Source organism: Sander vitreus, chromosome 16, assembly GCF_031162955.1.
Source record: "Sander vitreus isolate 19-12246 chromosome 16, sanVit1, whole genome shotgun sequence".
NCBI lineage: Eukaryota > Metazoa > Chordata > Actinopteri > Perciformes > Percidae > Sander > Sander vitreus.
This window is the reverse complement of record NC_135870.1, coordinates 22819118-22837155: the sequence shown is the minus strand read 5'-3', so window position 1 is coordinate 22837155 and position 18038 is coordinate 22819118. Positions and strand designations below refer to the sequence as shown.

Below are 18038 nucleotides of genomic sequence, written 5' to 3'. Positions count from 1 at the left end.
ACTTTCATTATTTTGGCAAAGGTTGTGGTAACTTATTTTGGTTTAGGGTGGGGGAAAGGGAGCAGGCACAGAGACGTGTTGCTCGACATGTCAGTTTCACAATTGAAAAAAAATCCTTCTACTTTAGTGTGCAGCTAAAAATAAAAAGCCAGGACATCACGAAGGCTATCGCAAGGAAGATGATAGTTTTATAATTTGACATGATAAAAACTTAACTCAAGATACATGTGCTAGCGTTTTCGTTGTATGTGCTGTTAAAAGAAAAAGCCATGTTTAGGTCCACATGGGGTGCCATTTTTTTTTGCACATCTCAGATGAAATCTTTGCACTAAAAAATATGAATTAACAGAGATCAGATCATACTCTCCAAAAAGATAACCGTGAGTAGTTTCAGTAAATTACCATTATGTTTAAACAAGTAGTAAATCTTCTTAATATGATATTTCACTGGTATTGTTTTCGCCCCTGCCTGTTCATTCATGGATGTTTTTTTTTCAGCTGTACCCTTACTAATAATCTTTCCACTATCGCTCTGCACACCATAATGTGATAAATGATTCACTTTCTAGCAAAGTGCGAGACATCCCTTTCTTCCCCGAAAGGACTTCACTGAGTCTTGGGCCAATAAATGCCACCACTGGGTAGAGAAATGTGGAAGTTTCCCTTTCATGAAGTGCTGTGTGTTTGGAGCCGAGCTCCCTGCTCTTTCCTCGCCCCGGGGCAGGCTATCATCTCCAGTGACACCAGAGGGAGGGCAGACCCCGCCCCGCCTCTGCTGGGGTCTGCTGATGCAAGGGGATGAGAGGCGGCGCTGGATAGAGGAGGCTCGGCTGCTGGCACGGTCTCTCAGGTCCAGCTCCACTTTGATCAGCGGGCCACCGACCTTTATGTCTCCAAATCAAGAAGCCGAGGCCGGGAACACGCCGCTGAGCCTGTATCCCCTCCCTTCAGCCCTTGTTCCTTCCAAATATGAGAAAAGGGTTAATTGTATTTAACAATATGCTCTCTACCCCCCACCACCACCACCTCCCTCTCCTCCTTGATTAGAATTAGAATCACATCTGGCGCCATGTTCTGTCCCTCATTACTGCTGAATCTCATTACAAGCTGCTCCCGCGGGAAGGAGCGCGCCGGGTTTTTAACCACACTTTTTCGCTTTCTTCCTACCGCTTGCTCATCTCATCTGCCTCGCCGCTCCTTCTCTTCTGCGTTTACATTAGCGGAAGTCCTCATCTGAGAGAATGACTGAGCACCACCACCCCCCCTTCCTCCCTGAGATTGGAAATTGTTTTACAGTGCCAATTAAAGTAGGTATGTTGAATTTTTTCCAGAGTATGTATTATTCAGTGTATTATTTGTTGCACTCAAAAAAAGAAGAAAAAAAAAAAAAAAAAAGGAAAAAAAAAAAAAAAACTCACTAAAATAGGACTAGCAGAGTAAGTTCCACTTATTGACTTGCAATAAAAACTACACCAAAGGCTGGGAAATATATAGTCAACATAAGGAAAATGAGGGAGCTTATTTATGGTGCTCTAAAGTCCTACTGAATAATAGAAACCTCCACATATAACCACATTTTAAACTTGTTTCTTTGCACCCTTGTGCAAACGCTGTGCTGCCTGAGAATTTATTTTAGATTGAGAAAATAAAGATATCTGTAAAGTTTTCAGTCCAAAAGGTTTTACCTTAATTTAAAGACATGGCAGAAGCAACTCAATAAGAGTTAGAACGTATAATCAAAACCTTTTTATTTAACTTTTAAGATACCAATATAAAGTAATAAAATACATGAACAAAGTACATGAAATAATAAAAAAAAAAAATCGTAGCAGTGATGTCTGACAAAAGTGGACCCTGCGTCAGAGTGGGAAGCTCTGAAGGACGCAGGGAAAGCCCTGAGGTTCCTCCCACCGATCAGCTCTAGATCATGGGCGAGTCGCAGAGCGTGCAGGGCGCCTGCAATATCTTCCTTATCCACTCTGGATCTGCGGGGAGAGAAAACAAGCCGCGTTGGTACCGAAGCTTTCTAAATATGAAATTATTCTAAAGACATGTCCGAATACATCCATAACGGAACATTTATGTAACGGCCATCTATGTTTGAGAGCCCAAAAAGCTATTACTTTTACTGACAGATGCAGCCAGCAATGTTCCATGTCTGAAAAAGGTTTGGAGGAGCTGAGATGATGTTGATTCTGACAAATGCCAGAACTGCTCAGAGCTGTCAGTCTGTAGCTCAGATAGGCTGGAATGACCAGAGGACTGATCCAGACCTGGGATGCACCTAGCAGCCAGATGAAGCCAATCCTCAAACAAACTGCAGGAAGTACATTGTAGGCACTGGACCTCTTTGTTTGTTAGGCATTTCTTTAAAGCGCCAAACAAAGCCATGATATATGGTTCTAAGCCCCTAAGCCTTCCAGTATGAATCATAATACTTGATTGATGTATGAATACTGCATGTTATTGCCATCAAGATGGATCTGATTGCACCCAATGTTGCACTCATATGATGTAAATTCATTATGTGTCATGGACTGACGTGCTGCAGGACAAATGCAGAGTAAAGATGCCAGAAAACATGTTGAATATAACATTTGAGTATTGGCCAATTGAAAGATCAAACAGTTATATGGCCTTACACAGATGATGGGACATTGGTTTACATGCACTTGAGTAAACTTGTTACTGTAGTGCACTATGGATGAAATCATTTAGAACACAAGGATGTATCGCTATGTGTAGTGTATTGATCTTTCCAGTCATCCTGCCAGATACTTTCCCCGTCTGAAGGCTTTGTCGTGCACATGCAGAAAAAGCCAATTAGAAACCTGGTTACGCGTATACGTGGCAAAGAAATCGGCTTTCTCCTTCTGAAAAGTTGGTATAATGAGACGGATTTCAAATCCATGAGAATATTTCCTTTGTGCATCTGCCCAAATGGCATGGCAACTGAATTAGGGCTGCGTACTTGTTTCAAGTACACGTTTGCTTTTGTCTAGTATAATAATGAAACTTCTCAAAATTGTTTGCATTTGACTTTTCAACTTCACTTTAATAGTGCAACAAAACTTGAACTTTGTGACATTTGGGACAAGATTACATTTGTGTAACATGGGGGGGGGGGAGAAGCCTCAACCAAAAAGACTGAGCTTTCTGACCATTGTTTCAACTCTCGAAGGCAGCCTTCATCATAAAAAAACAGGAGTTAATTTCTACAATCATTCATGTTTGTTAAGTGTGAAGTTTTTGGACAGACTCAAAATCCAAAATGACGATCTGAGCGGCGGAGCGGGATAAACCGACGCTGAAGGTGACAGGAGGAGATGGCTGATGGAGAGTGGGACTGTGAAATGGAGGTGGAGAGAGATGGAAAGTGGCGCTTACCCTCAGGCTCTGGCAGTCTGGCGATGGAATCCAGCAGGAGGCAACGTTTGAACGTCAGCGTCTGGCAGGCCTGGTATGACAACACACACCTGGAGGAGAGCGAGAGAAAGGCATTAGATGGGCTGGCTGGCAGGGACACACACACACACACACACACACACACACACACACACACACACACACACAGCACTGAGGTACAACTGACGGGCACACATTTCCCTCTCAGTGCCCACCAGAGGCACCACGTTCTCAAGCGAGAAGGCAGAAGAAATGTTTGACAGACGATATTTATGAGACGATGAGAGTGGTGCGTGGGTAAATATCAAAAGGTGGGAGGCTTGATTACTGCTCTGTGAAGATAAACAAACCGTCAAAGAAGGCGTTTGGCTTTGAGATTCGATTCATGTCCCCTCAGGCACGTTGCTGCTAAAGCTAATAAATAAAAAATAAACATCTTTTGTGGATTGGATTTGAACTTGTGGAAGAGAAGGATCTCTTATACCTGAGCCACATGTGGCCGTTTTCACAGATTGCTTGTCGGTGGTCCGAGAAGGGCAGCACCGCCTGACACAGGCTGCAGCGCTCGGAGAACGACTGCTTGTTCATCTTTTTCTTGATGTGGCCAATCAGGACCTGAGAAAAGGAGGATACACACACACACACACACACACACACACACGGTGTAAGGGAAGGCAATCTAACTTGTGTAATGTTTGCAGAGAAGATGGCACGAATGGGAGTTTGGTGCTAATCTCGTAAAGGCTATAACTAAAACACTAACGTCAGAGCTGATCAGCAGCTGTCGCTGTACAAAGTCTTATCAAAAGTGTTTGTGGATTTTACCCAAATGCACTGGATCGTCACCTGATGGTGTATACTATACGTCATAAACAGGCAGTCATTAAAAGACAGAAATGGCTGAAATCAAATGAATAAAATAAAACATTCAACAGCCTCCTTAATAGAAAAACACTCATTCAGTGTTAATGCAAATAAATGCAAGAACAATTTCAAAGACTTCTATAGTTTGTTATTTTATCATTTTCTTAAAAACAAAACAAGCAACGAACTACGTAACTTTACCTGAACAGCAGCCAGGGTGGCAATTATGAGATACTGGTAAATGCTGAAGCCTACGCTATATGGCAAAAAGTATGTGGACACTCCAGGTTTTTTAATGTTTTGGGCTACACCCATTAGTTCTAATTTAAGATCCCATGATATGGGCACTTGAACTTCCTGGATAACCGTGGTGATGTCACGCTGCACTACTGGGTGTTACTAAAAAGCGGAAAAAGCCATCAGAAAGTTTTCAACAACCCCACCTTTCTGCTCAGCCAATCAAATCAAACTGCCCTTCTCCACGTAACTTACAGCCCACTGGGTTACACATTTGATTGAAAGGAACTAATGAGAATGCTACGGCAGCATATAATGTTCAACAACCACATACAGTTGTAATATTCTAGTATTCCACGTACTTTTGGCCATGTACTCACTTTAATGTGCTTTAAAAAGGAGAATTCCGGCCAATTTTTACGTTAATCTTGATCGCTATAGTACTATCAATGAGTTGAAAACGCACCTTGTTGACACGTAAGGGCCCTGTTCATGTTGCACAGACATATTAGTTGCATTTTGTGTCTGTTAAGAGGCACAAAGGCATTCTAAAAAGCCCCGACAACTGCTGTTTTAGCTCAGGGGACGTAGCTGCAGCAACTCTGTGTTATCTGCACTGATTCGGGTCGGGGGGTTTTTCTATCGAAAGTACTTGCATAGCTATAGCGATCAAGATTAACGTAATTAAAGGAATTCTCCTTTAAGTGTACTTTGGGATCATCACCATATACCCGACATGAAGTCACTCTGATCAGGGCAAAAAAACAAAACTAGAAACTAAAGATGACAACATTGGTGGGAAGAAGCTGAGGGGCATCACTGAGTTTTACCTCTGAAGCTCTGTCGTTAGAGTCTCTGGCGAGGTACTCCACCAGGCCACAGGAGGGTATGCTGGTGTTCTGGGCAATCCAGGTGTTGAGGTACACCACCCCCAGCACCTTCTTCATGTTTTCTCTCATTATGTGGGTCTCTACAGCATTGATCCAAGCCTGCACCTCCTCCATCTGCTCCTCCCGATTCTCCTTCTTTACTCCGCCAGGCTCGCCTTCCTCTTGCGCGCCATCTTCTCCGTCCTTTCCGTCCTCCTCTTCCTCGTCCCTCACAAACACCTTGTTCTCCGTGTGCGTGGGTTTCCAGCGGTGGTCTGTGGGAGGCGTCTGTAGTGACTGGTAAAGTATTCGCACCAGAAAGAGCTTCAAACGCCACAAGTAGGGCGAGTCTATCTCCTGGATCTTTTGATCAAGTTCTTCCAGCAGCGACGCGGGGATGCACTTGTTTTTCAAAACTTGCCACCTCACGATATCGAGCAGGTCCGCCGTTTTGTACAAGTTCTGCGCGGGGGACTTGAGCAGCAGCGCCGCTGCCGTTTCCGACGTTTTCAAGGTCACGAAGTGAACCTGGTAGGTCCTGTTGACTGGATGATGGCCGCCAACCATACCTTGTGTGCTCACGAGCGCAATGTACGCTCCGTTGCGACTCACCGCGATCCCGTGTATCCTCCTCCCCGTTAGGTTTTCAGGTCGCAACATGTCCTCCTGATTGAAAATCAAAGTGTTCTCTGTGAATGTTGGCGTCAGCTTTTTTATCCACCCGTCTACAGAACACGTGTACACTGCGACGCCATGTTGACTGATTGCCAGCGAGACCACGGGGAGCGAGTGCAGCCCGGCCACGTGAGAGTTGTGTACATTAAGTCCGGCTGGCGAAATCATGAGCAAACACCAAAAGACGTAGCAGCCTCGGGAGGCCACGATGAGACTGCAGCTGGATTTCTGGATCGGGTGGATCATCGGGACACATTTGAGGTTTTCGACGGCGATCTCGTCACACTCCTTCCAGAGGATGACGGGGTGTCGGAGGGTGAAGTAGCCCTTCACTCCCGACAGGCTGACCGGCATGATCTTGACGGGTCCCACCTCGCTGCCAACGATCAGGCCGCTCATCCGCCGATCTGCGCTTTCATACTCCCACCACGCCAAGTCACTGGGACGGGTCACACCGGACTCCACGAGGTCATAAAACGCGACATCTGACGCACTTAAAAAGGGCAACACAAACTTCCACAAAACAAGGTCACCGTTCTCCATTAAGACGGCGAGGAGCACCATCTCCATGTCTTTGCACGTGTTGTCCGGCTGAGCCTGTTTGGTGGTGTAAACGCTCGACCACTCCATTCTAAGAGGAGTCTGCATTCGGAAGCGCCGCTGCAGCTCGTCGAAGTCCTGCAGGTTTGCCTCCGGAGGCTTGTTGTCTTTCTTGGAGTAGCCTCGCTCCTTTAGCCTCTCGCTGTACTTTTTGGTGAGATCGACTAGCATGTTCCACTCGAGACGCTTGAGGCTGTTATGAATGGTCAGTCTGTGGTCAAGTGTTAGGCATGCGAGCAGACAGCGCCCGCTTGAGTCACAACCTAACGGAGACCAACTGGCATATTGTATTCCTTTGTGCAGTCCTATCGATGGGTTCATATCTTTGTTGGCAAGAAAAACTTGCCTTATTGTGGGGTCCGGATGTGTCGAGAACTTCTCCCTCGCTTGAGCTAGCTCTGCTGCCGGTCCCACCTTTTAAAAAGACAAAAAACACAAATGAAAGCAATATTGAAGATCAGGTCAGAAAGGTCAGGTCATTTCAGCATACATACACACTTAAAGTGACTATATGTAACTTTTTTATGTTTCTGAAACTTTAATTTTCCTTCTGATGATCACAAATGACCAACAGCAAACAAGACTAACAGTTACAACAACGCTAATTTTATGTAGTTTTTACTACTTCCTCTGCCCGGGTCAGATTTTTCCCACAAAGTCACAAAATGGTACGGCAGGTACACGTCGATACAGAGAGAGCACACACTCTGACCCGTCACAGATTTCGGCGTAACGCAGGAAAAGCCTGTGTTATTGTATCCAGTTGGTATTTCTTAGGCTTTATATAGGCCTAATTGTATTTTAATTTTATTTTAGAAGTTATCTGCTGTCGTTACGGCTGATACTGGGGCAGGACCGTCACAGAAAAGAAGGAAATTAAACAAAGAACAACTAAAAGAGAAAGTGAAAGATGACGGGCGAAACCCGAATCAATCTCAGTCGGGCTTTCAACAGATGGAGATAATTACAGGATTGTAAATGATTCAAAACCTACCCCAAATTGGCACCTCAGGTATGTAATATGTCTATTTCATTCATAAAATGCGCAACGTGGTTGGACATCAGCAGTCAACATTAAATTACGTCCCCCTTCCATTTAGCGCGGACGTTTTATTCCTTTCAGTCAGTGTTTTCTTTTCCCTTGTCCCCCTGTAACGTTGCTTGTGTAAAGCATCCTTGGGTTTCATGAAATCTGCAATATTGATCTAAGTTATTACGTTAAAAACAAACTCTTATTGCTTTGGCTCGTAACACAGACGACAAGACATCCAAAGTAGGCTAAGTTACCGTATGCAACACTTGAAATGCAACGATGCGTCTGTAACATATATTCTCTTATTGTAAATGAATGATTTTCTGTCTGAGCAAAACATTCATCGCGACTATATGACCTCCCCGTAGGCTAACTCAGTAATACAGTGGGCAATACAGCACCGTAAAGAAAAGATCTTTACGACTCCAGGTGCGGTAAAAACACTACCGCTTTTGGTCCAAAGTGGCCGCTAGAATCAACACAAACTGAAAGTTACACAAAGCCACTTTAACATGTGAAATCATGATTTGGTAACTCAAGATAATCCACAGACCTGTGTATTTCATGTTGGAACTTTTTTTCTTCTACCAAACTACACCCGCCAACCTTATCATATACATACATATACATATATATATATATATATATATATATATATATAAAAATGACACTGCAGGAAAGCAACTTTGCCCGTCTGCCACTGTGGCTAGTGGATTATAAAATTCCGCTCCATCCAGTATTTAATCTGCCAAGTGGATTTTTGGAGTGGAGACGAACCTATAAACAATCATGTTCACACACACCAGAGCAGCTGCGCGGAGACATTGTTTTTCAGTTTCTCTTTTCATCAACATTTGTATACCGTCGCTTTAATTATCTTTCGTTCAGTTTAGCAAATAATGAAACAACAGAAACCTCCACTGCTGCCAAATTAATAGCACACAAGTGAATAGTAGCTTGGCTGGCTTTCTGAGGCATGTTTACACAGGTTGCTTAACAAGTAGACAAATAACACTACTCCAATAGACCCACAGATGCCATTTTGTAATTAGATATTCTTTAAAACACTTGTGTTACTTATTAGCAGTGGTACTACCTTAAAATGTCTTGGCACTTTTGTTGCAATCAAATGCCATCCAAAAACTTTGTTAAACTAACAATCAAATTAAGGACATTACAGCTGATAATTGAGGCAAAAATGTATTGATCCGGAATTGAACGTGTATCCACAAGCATGACTTCGTGACATCACATCTAGTTTGGAAGCCAATCATGGTCCAGTATGCAACTTACACAAGCCACGTGGAAACTTGAAGCCTCCAGTGCAAATAGAAGGATAATTAGATAACTGAACATTTATAGATGTTCAACTATCTAATTATCCTTCTATATAAATATGAAAAAAAAAAAAAAAAAAAAAAAAAAAAAAAAATCGGACACAAATTATTGTTGAAAACAGAGTATTAGTAGATGTCTTAAGACATGTCTGGATGGTTCTCATTTCACATACAGACAAACCCAGAATTTTTCACTGACTGATTATGCCTCATACGTGTTTAACATGCTACAGTGATCAACATGCAGTTTTTCCTTTGGTGTCAACATGACAGTTTACATATCAGCAAAACCAGTGCCACTTATAGCAATCATAGATTTCACATCCCAGTAACATCTTACTTAAGACATAATTAACTGAATATGGTTTCTGGAGGCATTAAGTGTACATCTAACTACATTTTTTATTTTATTTTTTTTTTTAAAGCTGTGGGTTTTAAGGAGAAAGCCTGAGGCCAGTTCATGAAAATATGGGTGAATTGTGGAACTCCCCTTTAAGTGATTTAGTCTCTGACAGCTGGAGTGGGAGGGAGTACGCCAAGAAGCCCAGCAGTCGGCTGTATCGGTTGTTTCCTGACACACACCATATTAAGAGATGTACACAGTCTGTATTAGTCAGTAAGTTAAGTGGTCGACCACTTACACAGGTTGAGGCTCCGGGTTGAGCCAACAGTCTCAATGTTTACTAGCCGAAGTTCTATCAACAGCCGCACGTTCTCTGCTGTGACAGTGCTACATGGGTCCATGCTTTTTCCTTTATTACGGCATAAACAGGTTAACATTGATGGATATTTACCCGCAGTTTTAACGCTTCGGTCGGGACGGGGATTGAGGTCCGGTGCAGCGTCAGGTCCTGTTTGTTGCTGTGGACGTCGCACACCAGCTCCAGCAGCGACATGGAGCTGCTGGTGCACACAGCCAGGCGGTGGTCCTGCGACCAGGCGAGCGGCTGCAGCCCGCTGACCGGGGACAGGAGCGGGACGACGGGGTCCCGCTTAACCGGCACATCCGCCGGGCTGATGAGTAGATCATCCTCAGATTCTGGCTCGGTCTTAATGACTACATTTCTGGGCAGTGAAAGCGCCGAATCTGCGGGACTGGCAGCCGCCATGTTTGTTCTGCGGTGGATGTGACGTCTGCGAGCGCGGGAGAAGAGGAAGGAGGGACTTCCTCCGCAGAGTTAAATAGTGCACTGTGTGTGTGAAGTCAACAGCAATAAAGGTTACTTCAGGCCCTATGGTCAGGCCTTTTTTTACACTAGATGTACAGTTTGCTGCTGGTAAGGGGACTCAAAGGGATTTAAGTTAGGTGGACTCCTGTAAAGCAAATATGAGTTATTGCTAGGGCTGGGCAATATATCGATATTATATCGATATTGTGATATGAGACTGGATATCGTCTTAGATTTTGGATATCGTAATATCGTGATATGACACAAGTGTTATCTGTCTCTGGTTTTAATGGCTGGATTACAGTAAAGTGATGTAATTTTTTTAACTGACCAGACTGTTCTAGCTTAGACTTGCTCTATTATTTGCCTTTACCCACTTAGTTATTATAAACACATAAATGATGATTATTTATCAACAATCTCATTGTGTAAATATTTTTTTGTAAGCACCAATTGTCAACCCTACAATATCTCCGCAATATTGATATTGAGGTATTTGGTCAACAATATCGTGATATTAGATTTTTTCCATATCGCCCAGCTCTATGGGTGTCAGTCAATTTCATGCCAGATCAATACATTATTATACATTATAGCTACATGAAGCTTTCAGTCACAGACATCCACAGAATCTCTGTGAAGACTGTAAGTTAAGATTTCTTCATCTCTTGTCTTAATGTTTATATTTTATAAGTAGAGTTAAACTGATATAGTCCAGTGGTTTCCAACCCAGCCCAAGATAAACCTATGGGGTCACATAATGATTAAAGGGATATACGGACATAAAACAAATTTTTTTTTATCTCCGACTTTTCTGTGATTTTTGCTTTTCTTATAAAATATTAAGCTGCTCATAACTCAGGTGTGCACTCAGGCCATAACCTGCGATGATGGGACATTCATTCATCTTAAGGGGTCATAAGCCAAAAAGTTCGGTAACCACTGATTTATTCCATATTATGGTTTTACATACCTGATTGTAAATCAAAAATGAATTCCCATCACTTGAAAAGAGATGGTGTGATCATTAGTGATGATATTACAGTCATTATCTGACAGTCATCCATCCATATGGTTATTTTCAGTTGCAGTTATTTGTACTTTAACCCTCTGTAGCCATAAGAAAAAACTAGCACTGGATCAAATGGGGAAAACACCATCTCTGATCTCTGAAATGTTGCCCTTTGAACTCTCCACTTCTCTCGAGTGCCAATCACTCTGCCGTTACCCCCCCGACAGACTGTTAGCATGCATCTAAAGTAATCACAACCAATAACTGTGCTCAGATATGGTAATGAGTGTTGTAATTACCCATCCGCTCTGTGCACACAGTATTAGCAATGTATATCTTTTACTTTTTTAATGAGTGTCTTTGTAGTTACAACTAATATGAAAAACACCCAAAAAGGCCAATGAATAATTTCCATTGGCGTGCTATGACAATTAGGTTGAACTGAATTATACTGAAGGGAATATGTTCTGTAGGTATTTGTTGGTCGGTATTTGTTAAAATCACAGCTATGATATGCCACCAAAACCTTCAATGTGTCAATGCATCCTGCAAAATTTGCATTGGAATATTTGTCTTCCCTGTATTCCCTGCTGAAACATACATCACAGATATACCTTTGTAATCACACTGCTTAACAATAGTGACATACCTTGTTGGCATATTTATTTAAAAAAAAAACAGATGTATTATATTTCTAATGAAATTAAACATGTTTCCATGTGTGTTTTATACAGAATAGCGACGTGTGTTTTGACTCTGGCAAAGCCACAATGTCTCGGAGCAAAACAGCCCATGCAGCCTTGGGCAGTGTGTCAGGACTTGCACATCCTTGTTTTAATTAGATTAGATTAGATGAAACATTAATGTGTTCCATAGGGACATTTTGCAATCTGTGTGACACATTCACTCAACGAGATTAGGTTTATGTTGAGACAGCACTGGCACTCAACAGTGACTTTATTCACCAGTCGGAGAAAAAAAAAGAAGAATGAGCCCAATCCTTGACAGTTACGGCATCAGTCATTTCATCTATCCGAGTGCAGCCACTCGTCACCGAGACAGAGATCATTAATTCTCATATTTCATCGTTAATTAATAAAAATATGAAAACTGTCGCGTCCGCAGTTGATGCCTCAGATATATATCAGCAGGCTTCGTGCGATGAGTCACCGGCCGCTCCTGGACCGGTCAAAGGTCAAACTGCTGCAGTCGGATGCAGAGCTGGAGATTCCCAGGCAGACAGTGATTTGTTACAGCCCTCACATGAAAGCTCCTCTCGCAGTAGCATGCCTGACTCTCAGCAAGATGACAGCGGGATTTCAACAGGCAGAGTTATTTGTCACAAAACAAATTGGTACAAATCTGTGAGACAAATATAGAATAGCGCGCCCACCATGTTTTAATCCCTCATTTTTCTGTCTTTTGTTTCGATAATCGAAATGAATAAAAGAACGGGGACCATGGTATGTTTCATTCTTAATGAAGTGTGTAGTGAATGAATATTTCACACACCTTCTGTGTGTCTTTGGTGGGTTTTGACTGGGGACTCAATCCCAGGCCGGCGTGTATGAATGTTGGATTAAACATTCATCAAATGCTGTCACAAAAACTTTATCTTCTCCTGTCAACCACACATAAAGATGGAAACAGGCCCCTGCGCAGGCCAAAGTAGCCCAGCCATGTTTTGATCTTGAGCCTTAGGTTTACTTATTGTGTTGTAGTGGAATTAAGTAGGCTGCACTGGAGTCATGTCATGTGTGTAGGTTATGTAGTGTGGGTTTATGGATATGGATGGGGTCAGCTCAGGTCAATCCCCTGCTCTCTAATATCCTCCTGCTGTCTTGTTATTGCCCGCAGGTTCCTCCTCACCCTTTCAACCCTCACTAGACCACATCCTCTGCTGTTTGCCTGCTCCGAATGTCACTGGAGCTGCTTACATGAATCTTGTGAGGGAACCCGCAGGGACGTTTTGATGCATGGTTCATCGTACATGTTTTAATCATTCAGTCTCTCAGACACCTCCCAGGAGGGGGCTGCTGCACCACATTACCAAGTACACACAATTAGTGATATAATCATGATGATGATAATGAAATGCATTTAGAGCATATCAGCGTGGTTCATTCTGTTTCGGGAGACATTAGCAGGACTGCAGCCCCGGAAAAGCCTCGCTCGCTCGCTCGCTCGGGCTCCTGGCGCTCCCCCTCTGGAGACTGGCAGAGCCCGGCAGGTTGCCACATCAGAGATTAGCAGTCATAGCAGTCGACTTGGCGCTCCTTCTGCGCCGTCAACTGCGAAAGCCTCACCTGACAGGTGTTGCTCTCAATCAGTGCTCCTCTGCCGCCCCCCCCCCCCCTCCAGGCTGTCCTTGGAGTAGGAAGGGACAAGGAAGCCTCCCCTCCCCCTTTATACATGCTGACAGCCTCTAACAGGCGGTGCTCAGAGATGTACCGGGGCTTCATACACCTGAGAAGAAATAGTAAATCCCCCCCTCTCAATCAGAAACTATTGATATCACATCAGTGACATCAGCAGGAAACACAGTGCTGGTCTTTTATTTAGCGCCCCTCGGGGATGTTCAGTCACCTGTTAAAGGTCATGATGATAGCATGTCAGGATCAGAGGGAGGGCTTCAGTGCAGGAACACTTGGTACATGCTGGGAACGGTTTTACCAGACCGTAGGCCATAACGAAACCAGTGATCACTAGTAAAATAACCATTTTAGGTTTCTGTCAATGTTTAATATTGCAAAGGAAACCTCTAACATCTACCTCATGCAGGGAGAATAAGCATATTTACTTCTAAAATCTAAATCTAACCGCTCTTTGCTTACTTAGGCCAATTAAAAGAGGCATATGGCCACTTCTCTCAGTTTACAGTATCAACAGACAAAATCAGCACAGATGATGATTGTTTTAGACCAGGAGAAGAAAGTCACATGTGAAAGCCAACATGTGAGTTGTACACACACTATATGTCGTGGTTGTTAAAAGTCAACACGTAAAATAAAACCCATGAAAAACACCTTACTGAGAAACTGCTTTCTACCGAAGACAGACAGCGTGTTCTGCGGATAATGCAGAGGAATGACGGCAGCTTCTTGAAACACGTTGCTTATGAATTTATTAAATTCAATTTTCTTCACCTCCGTTGTAGTGGGCTGGAGGCAGAAATCTCATTGACAAAATGATTTAACCCTGGACTAGAAACTATCTGCATGGTAAGTGAGAAATTTCCGCGGTAACAAGGCTACTTGTTGCTACTGCTGCTCTTTATGTAGCTTTTTATTAACAAGATATTCTGCCAACAGTCTTCAAACCATGGACAGTATATAAGAAGCTTCAAACGCCACTCCAAACAGGAAGCTGGAATTTCCTGTTACGTTTGGAAAACTTGGGATTTATCGCGTTATTATGGAAAAATCTCCCTCCTGTCGAAATTCAACACAGGCAAGTAGCTAGCTTAATTGCTGCTTGTGCTAACATATTTAATGCAACTTGGCTTTGTTTCAGTCGCTGTTAATGTCTTGAGGATGTCTTGGTGTTTGCTGGTGCTAATTTCTGCTCTTATTAGCCCTTTTCATGAAAGACATTTTGACATGTCACAGTAGGAAAAGGAACGGGGGGTAAAGAATAAAAGCTAATGATGGGCCAAATTCTATTTAGCTGCTTTAGCTGCTGTATTTGTGCATTCTGGCTCACTTAATGTTTTTAGTAACACCTTTTAACCTGCTTTTCATGCTATGACAACTTAAAATGCCTACTGTGCTATAAAGGTATAATATGTAGCCTACTTTTCTGCATTGTGTACTTACATTATCCTAAATGTTTTCAACAATTTTCGAAACCAGAGAAATCAGTCATTTTAATCAAGGTAACGGTCTGTTACATTTGGTCACCTGCAGTGGCGTCATATCCCCTTTGCGCATGTGTCAGTATTGTGGTTGTCTGCCAGAAGCTGTCATAAAATAACTTTTTCTATCTAGTTTGAAGCCACATTTTACACTTTTTTTTAAATCTTGGTCGTTTTTTAACTAAATATTTTAACTGGATGAACAATTTTAGTCATCAGACAACTGGATCTTAAGTTATCAGAGAAGCAAGCTAAGAAAACGTTAGCAGCAGCTCGGCTCGCAGCACCTCTGGAAAGTCCTGGGTCTGCCGAAAAGCGTTGGAGAAACACTGATTTTTTTTTTTACGTGAAATTGCTTTATGAATTGTTTTTACCAGTTTTTTTTTATCACTGGGTTGGTTTGGTTTGGAGAGGAGTAGACCTCTGCAGATAATTCGGCTCCACTGAAGAAATCCTAACCGGGAAACCTTGACTGCAATGACAGCATAGTGATGAAGACAACAACTCCCATGATCCCACGCTACTTAATTAGCCTACAATATTGTGCATTTAAACCTATGTGCTGTGTTTTCTGGTAGTAGCTAAGCTGATTACTTGTGGTTGTAAGGTATTGTAGAAATGTCAAAAAATATTTCAAATAGACCTTTCAAATAATTGATTACCTGTTGTATTGGTTTAGTGGGAAACGTATCACTGCATAAGAAGAGACTGTCTTGCACTGTGTATCCCGTGCAATGTTTGGAGGTGCTTTGTTGGAAAAAAGACCACAAAGTGGTTGGTGCTTCTGGGTGACACCATGGTACATTTCACATAATAACTGGCGTCCAATGCAGTTTTGGAAAGAATATTGTTCTGTCACTCTCTTTAAACACTGGTGCAAACACTTGCTGTGTCCTTTGTTGGTGCTGCTCACATACCATTTCACAAGCTTTCTAACCACCAAACAACTGTGGACATGCTTTTTTATTGGACTCCACAGAGGAAGCCTACCTAAGTGCGTTTAACAGGGCATACATTTGCCGTTGGAGCGTTGTTACATTTTTCATATTAATGACGTATCAAAACAAATGCCTATTAGTTGACTGATAAATCAAAAAAAGACAAATATCTTTCATATTTCATCTTGCCAAACAGGTCTTTTTGTACAACTAAGTTTATAACTACCTGTTTTTTCTTTTTCTATTTCCCTATAAAAAAAATTAAAAAAAATGGAAATGGTTTTGGCAGTAGATCACCTGTGGTCATTTTGCATGCTAATAGTTATCGGCAGGACTCTCAAATCTAAGAAGTAACTTTCTAGAACTGCTGAATCAAGGGACTATTTGTTTATTTTACAAACACTTGCCACTAACCATTAGCTAGGGGTTATGTTTACTGGAGGCCCTAATCTGTGGGTTATTAAGAGAAACATGCAAACTGATTGGGTGGAACTCAGGAGGAACACCAGCCTTTCTATTTATTCCCAGCGATAATGGCTGAATTATTCATCCTGTGTAATGATTAATTAAAAAAGGCCCCAGGTCCTGTGGCAGGTACAGGCTGCCGAGCCACACGCTGACATTCCCATGTGATGTGCTGGATGTCTCTGCCTCCACCGCCCTCCTCCTGCTTTCCTCTGCACGTCTTTAGGGAAAGTGCCCTCACACACACGTTACATGCCTGTGCACCCAACACTTTAACCTTATTCACAAAAACAAGAGGTGAAAGACTAGGGCCTGCTAATCGTATGTAAACGCAGACTGGGGGTCAAGTTCAAATAGTTTTCACGGCGTGCTTAAGCCTATGCGGGGTCTATGTTATTCAGTTGGCTCTATATAGATGCGATGGATGCGTAATTGTCCTATAGGACTGTACAGTGTATATTGTATGTTGCAGTTTTGTATTCTACCATGCGTTGACTGAAAAGAAAGATGCAGCGTAACAGGGTTGGTACTCCAGTAGGTTCCCACAGCAAGACGGATTAAGATTTGAAACCATTCATGAATACATTTTGCCCCATCATCCTGTTTTAAAACCGATAGGGGCATCAGCAGTACAAAATTGTATCCTCAGCTGTCAGTAGCAGATCGTCAAACAGCACAACCCTGTAGGTGAATTGTAATGATTGATCTCTCAAACTCCAAATAGATTGTTGATCTACTGTATTTTTGGCTTATTATTGTTCAAAAGGTCATGTGTACAATGGTGGAATTCCAAATGAAATCCAATGACTGCTGTTAAAGCACAGTTGCAGATTTGTCAGTAGTTTCATTTTTCTGCTCCAGCATGCTCTTGGAAAAGTATTTGCACTTTTGTACGAGTTGGACATTTCAGGTCTGCTTTAAAAGAGCCTATAGTATAAATGATAGGTTTATTTGGACTTGTAGTGCTTGGTATAAGTCTGCAACACAAATGGACCACACAAGGAGAACTTGTTTGCTAGTGGGTGCAGAGCTGTAGTGACATGCTTGGAAACACATACAGTATTTGTATCACCCTACCCACTATTTAGTGGAGAGACCCTGTAGAAACCATCATACAGGTTAGTTACTCTGGATATTTTAGCACTACTTCTACACAAAACGAGAATCTAACAATAATGTAATTCAATTCAATTTTATTTGTAGTATCAAATCATAACAAGAGTTATCTCGAGACACTTTACAGATAGAGTAGGTCTAGACCACACTCTATAATTTACAAAGCCCCAACAATTACAGTAATTCCCTCAAGAGCAAGCATTAGCGGTAGCGATTGCGACAGTGGCGAGGAAAAACTCCCTTTCAGAAAGAAACCTCGGACAGACCCAGACTCTTGGTAGGCAGTGTCTGACGGTGCCGTTTGGGGGTGTGATGAACAGTGGCAATAATAGTCACAATAAAGATAGTGGAACACTGACTACAATGGTAGTTGTAGTAGTTCATGTCATAGTAGGGCACAGCAGGGGTGTAATGTGGCACAACGGAGCATGGGTGGACGCAGTGGACGCGGCAGGACGCAGCAGG

At 42.5% G+C, this 18038-nt stretch overlaps 1 protein-coding gene across 1 annotated transcript; it reads right to left on the bottom strand.

Annotated features, from left to right (window-relative positions):
- Positions 1 to 1731: 1731 nt before the first annotated feature.
- On the bottom strand, positions 1732 to 10180 carry gtf3c4 (general transcription factor IIIC, polypeptide 4). Its single transcript, XM_078271838.1, has 5 exons — positions 9815 to 10180; positions 5337 to 7064; positions 3890 to 4020; positions 3388 to 3476; positions 1732 to 1985 (listed from the first exon to the last, which is right to left on the bottom strand). The coding sequence occupies exons 1-5, from the start codon at positions 10127 to 10129 to the stop codon at positions 1921 to 1923; spliced, it is 2328 nt and encodes a 775-aa protein (XP_078127964.1). The 5' UTR covers positions 10130 to 10180; the 3' UTR covers positions 1732 to 1920.
- Positions 10181 to 18038: the final 7858 nt, after the last annotated feature.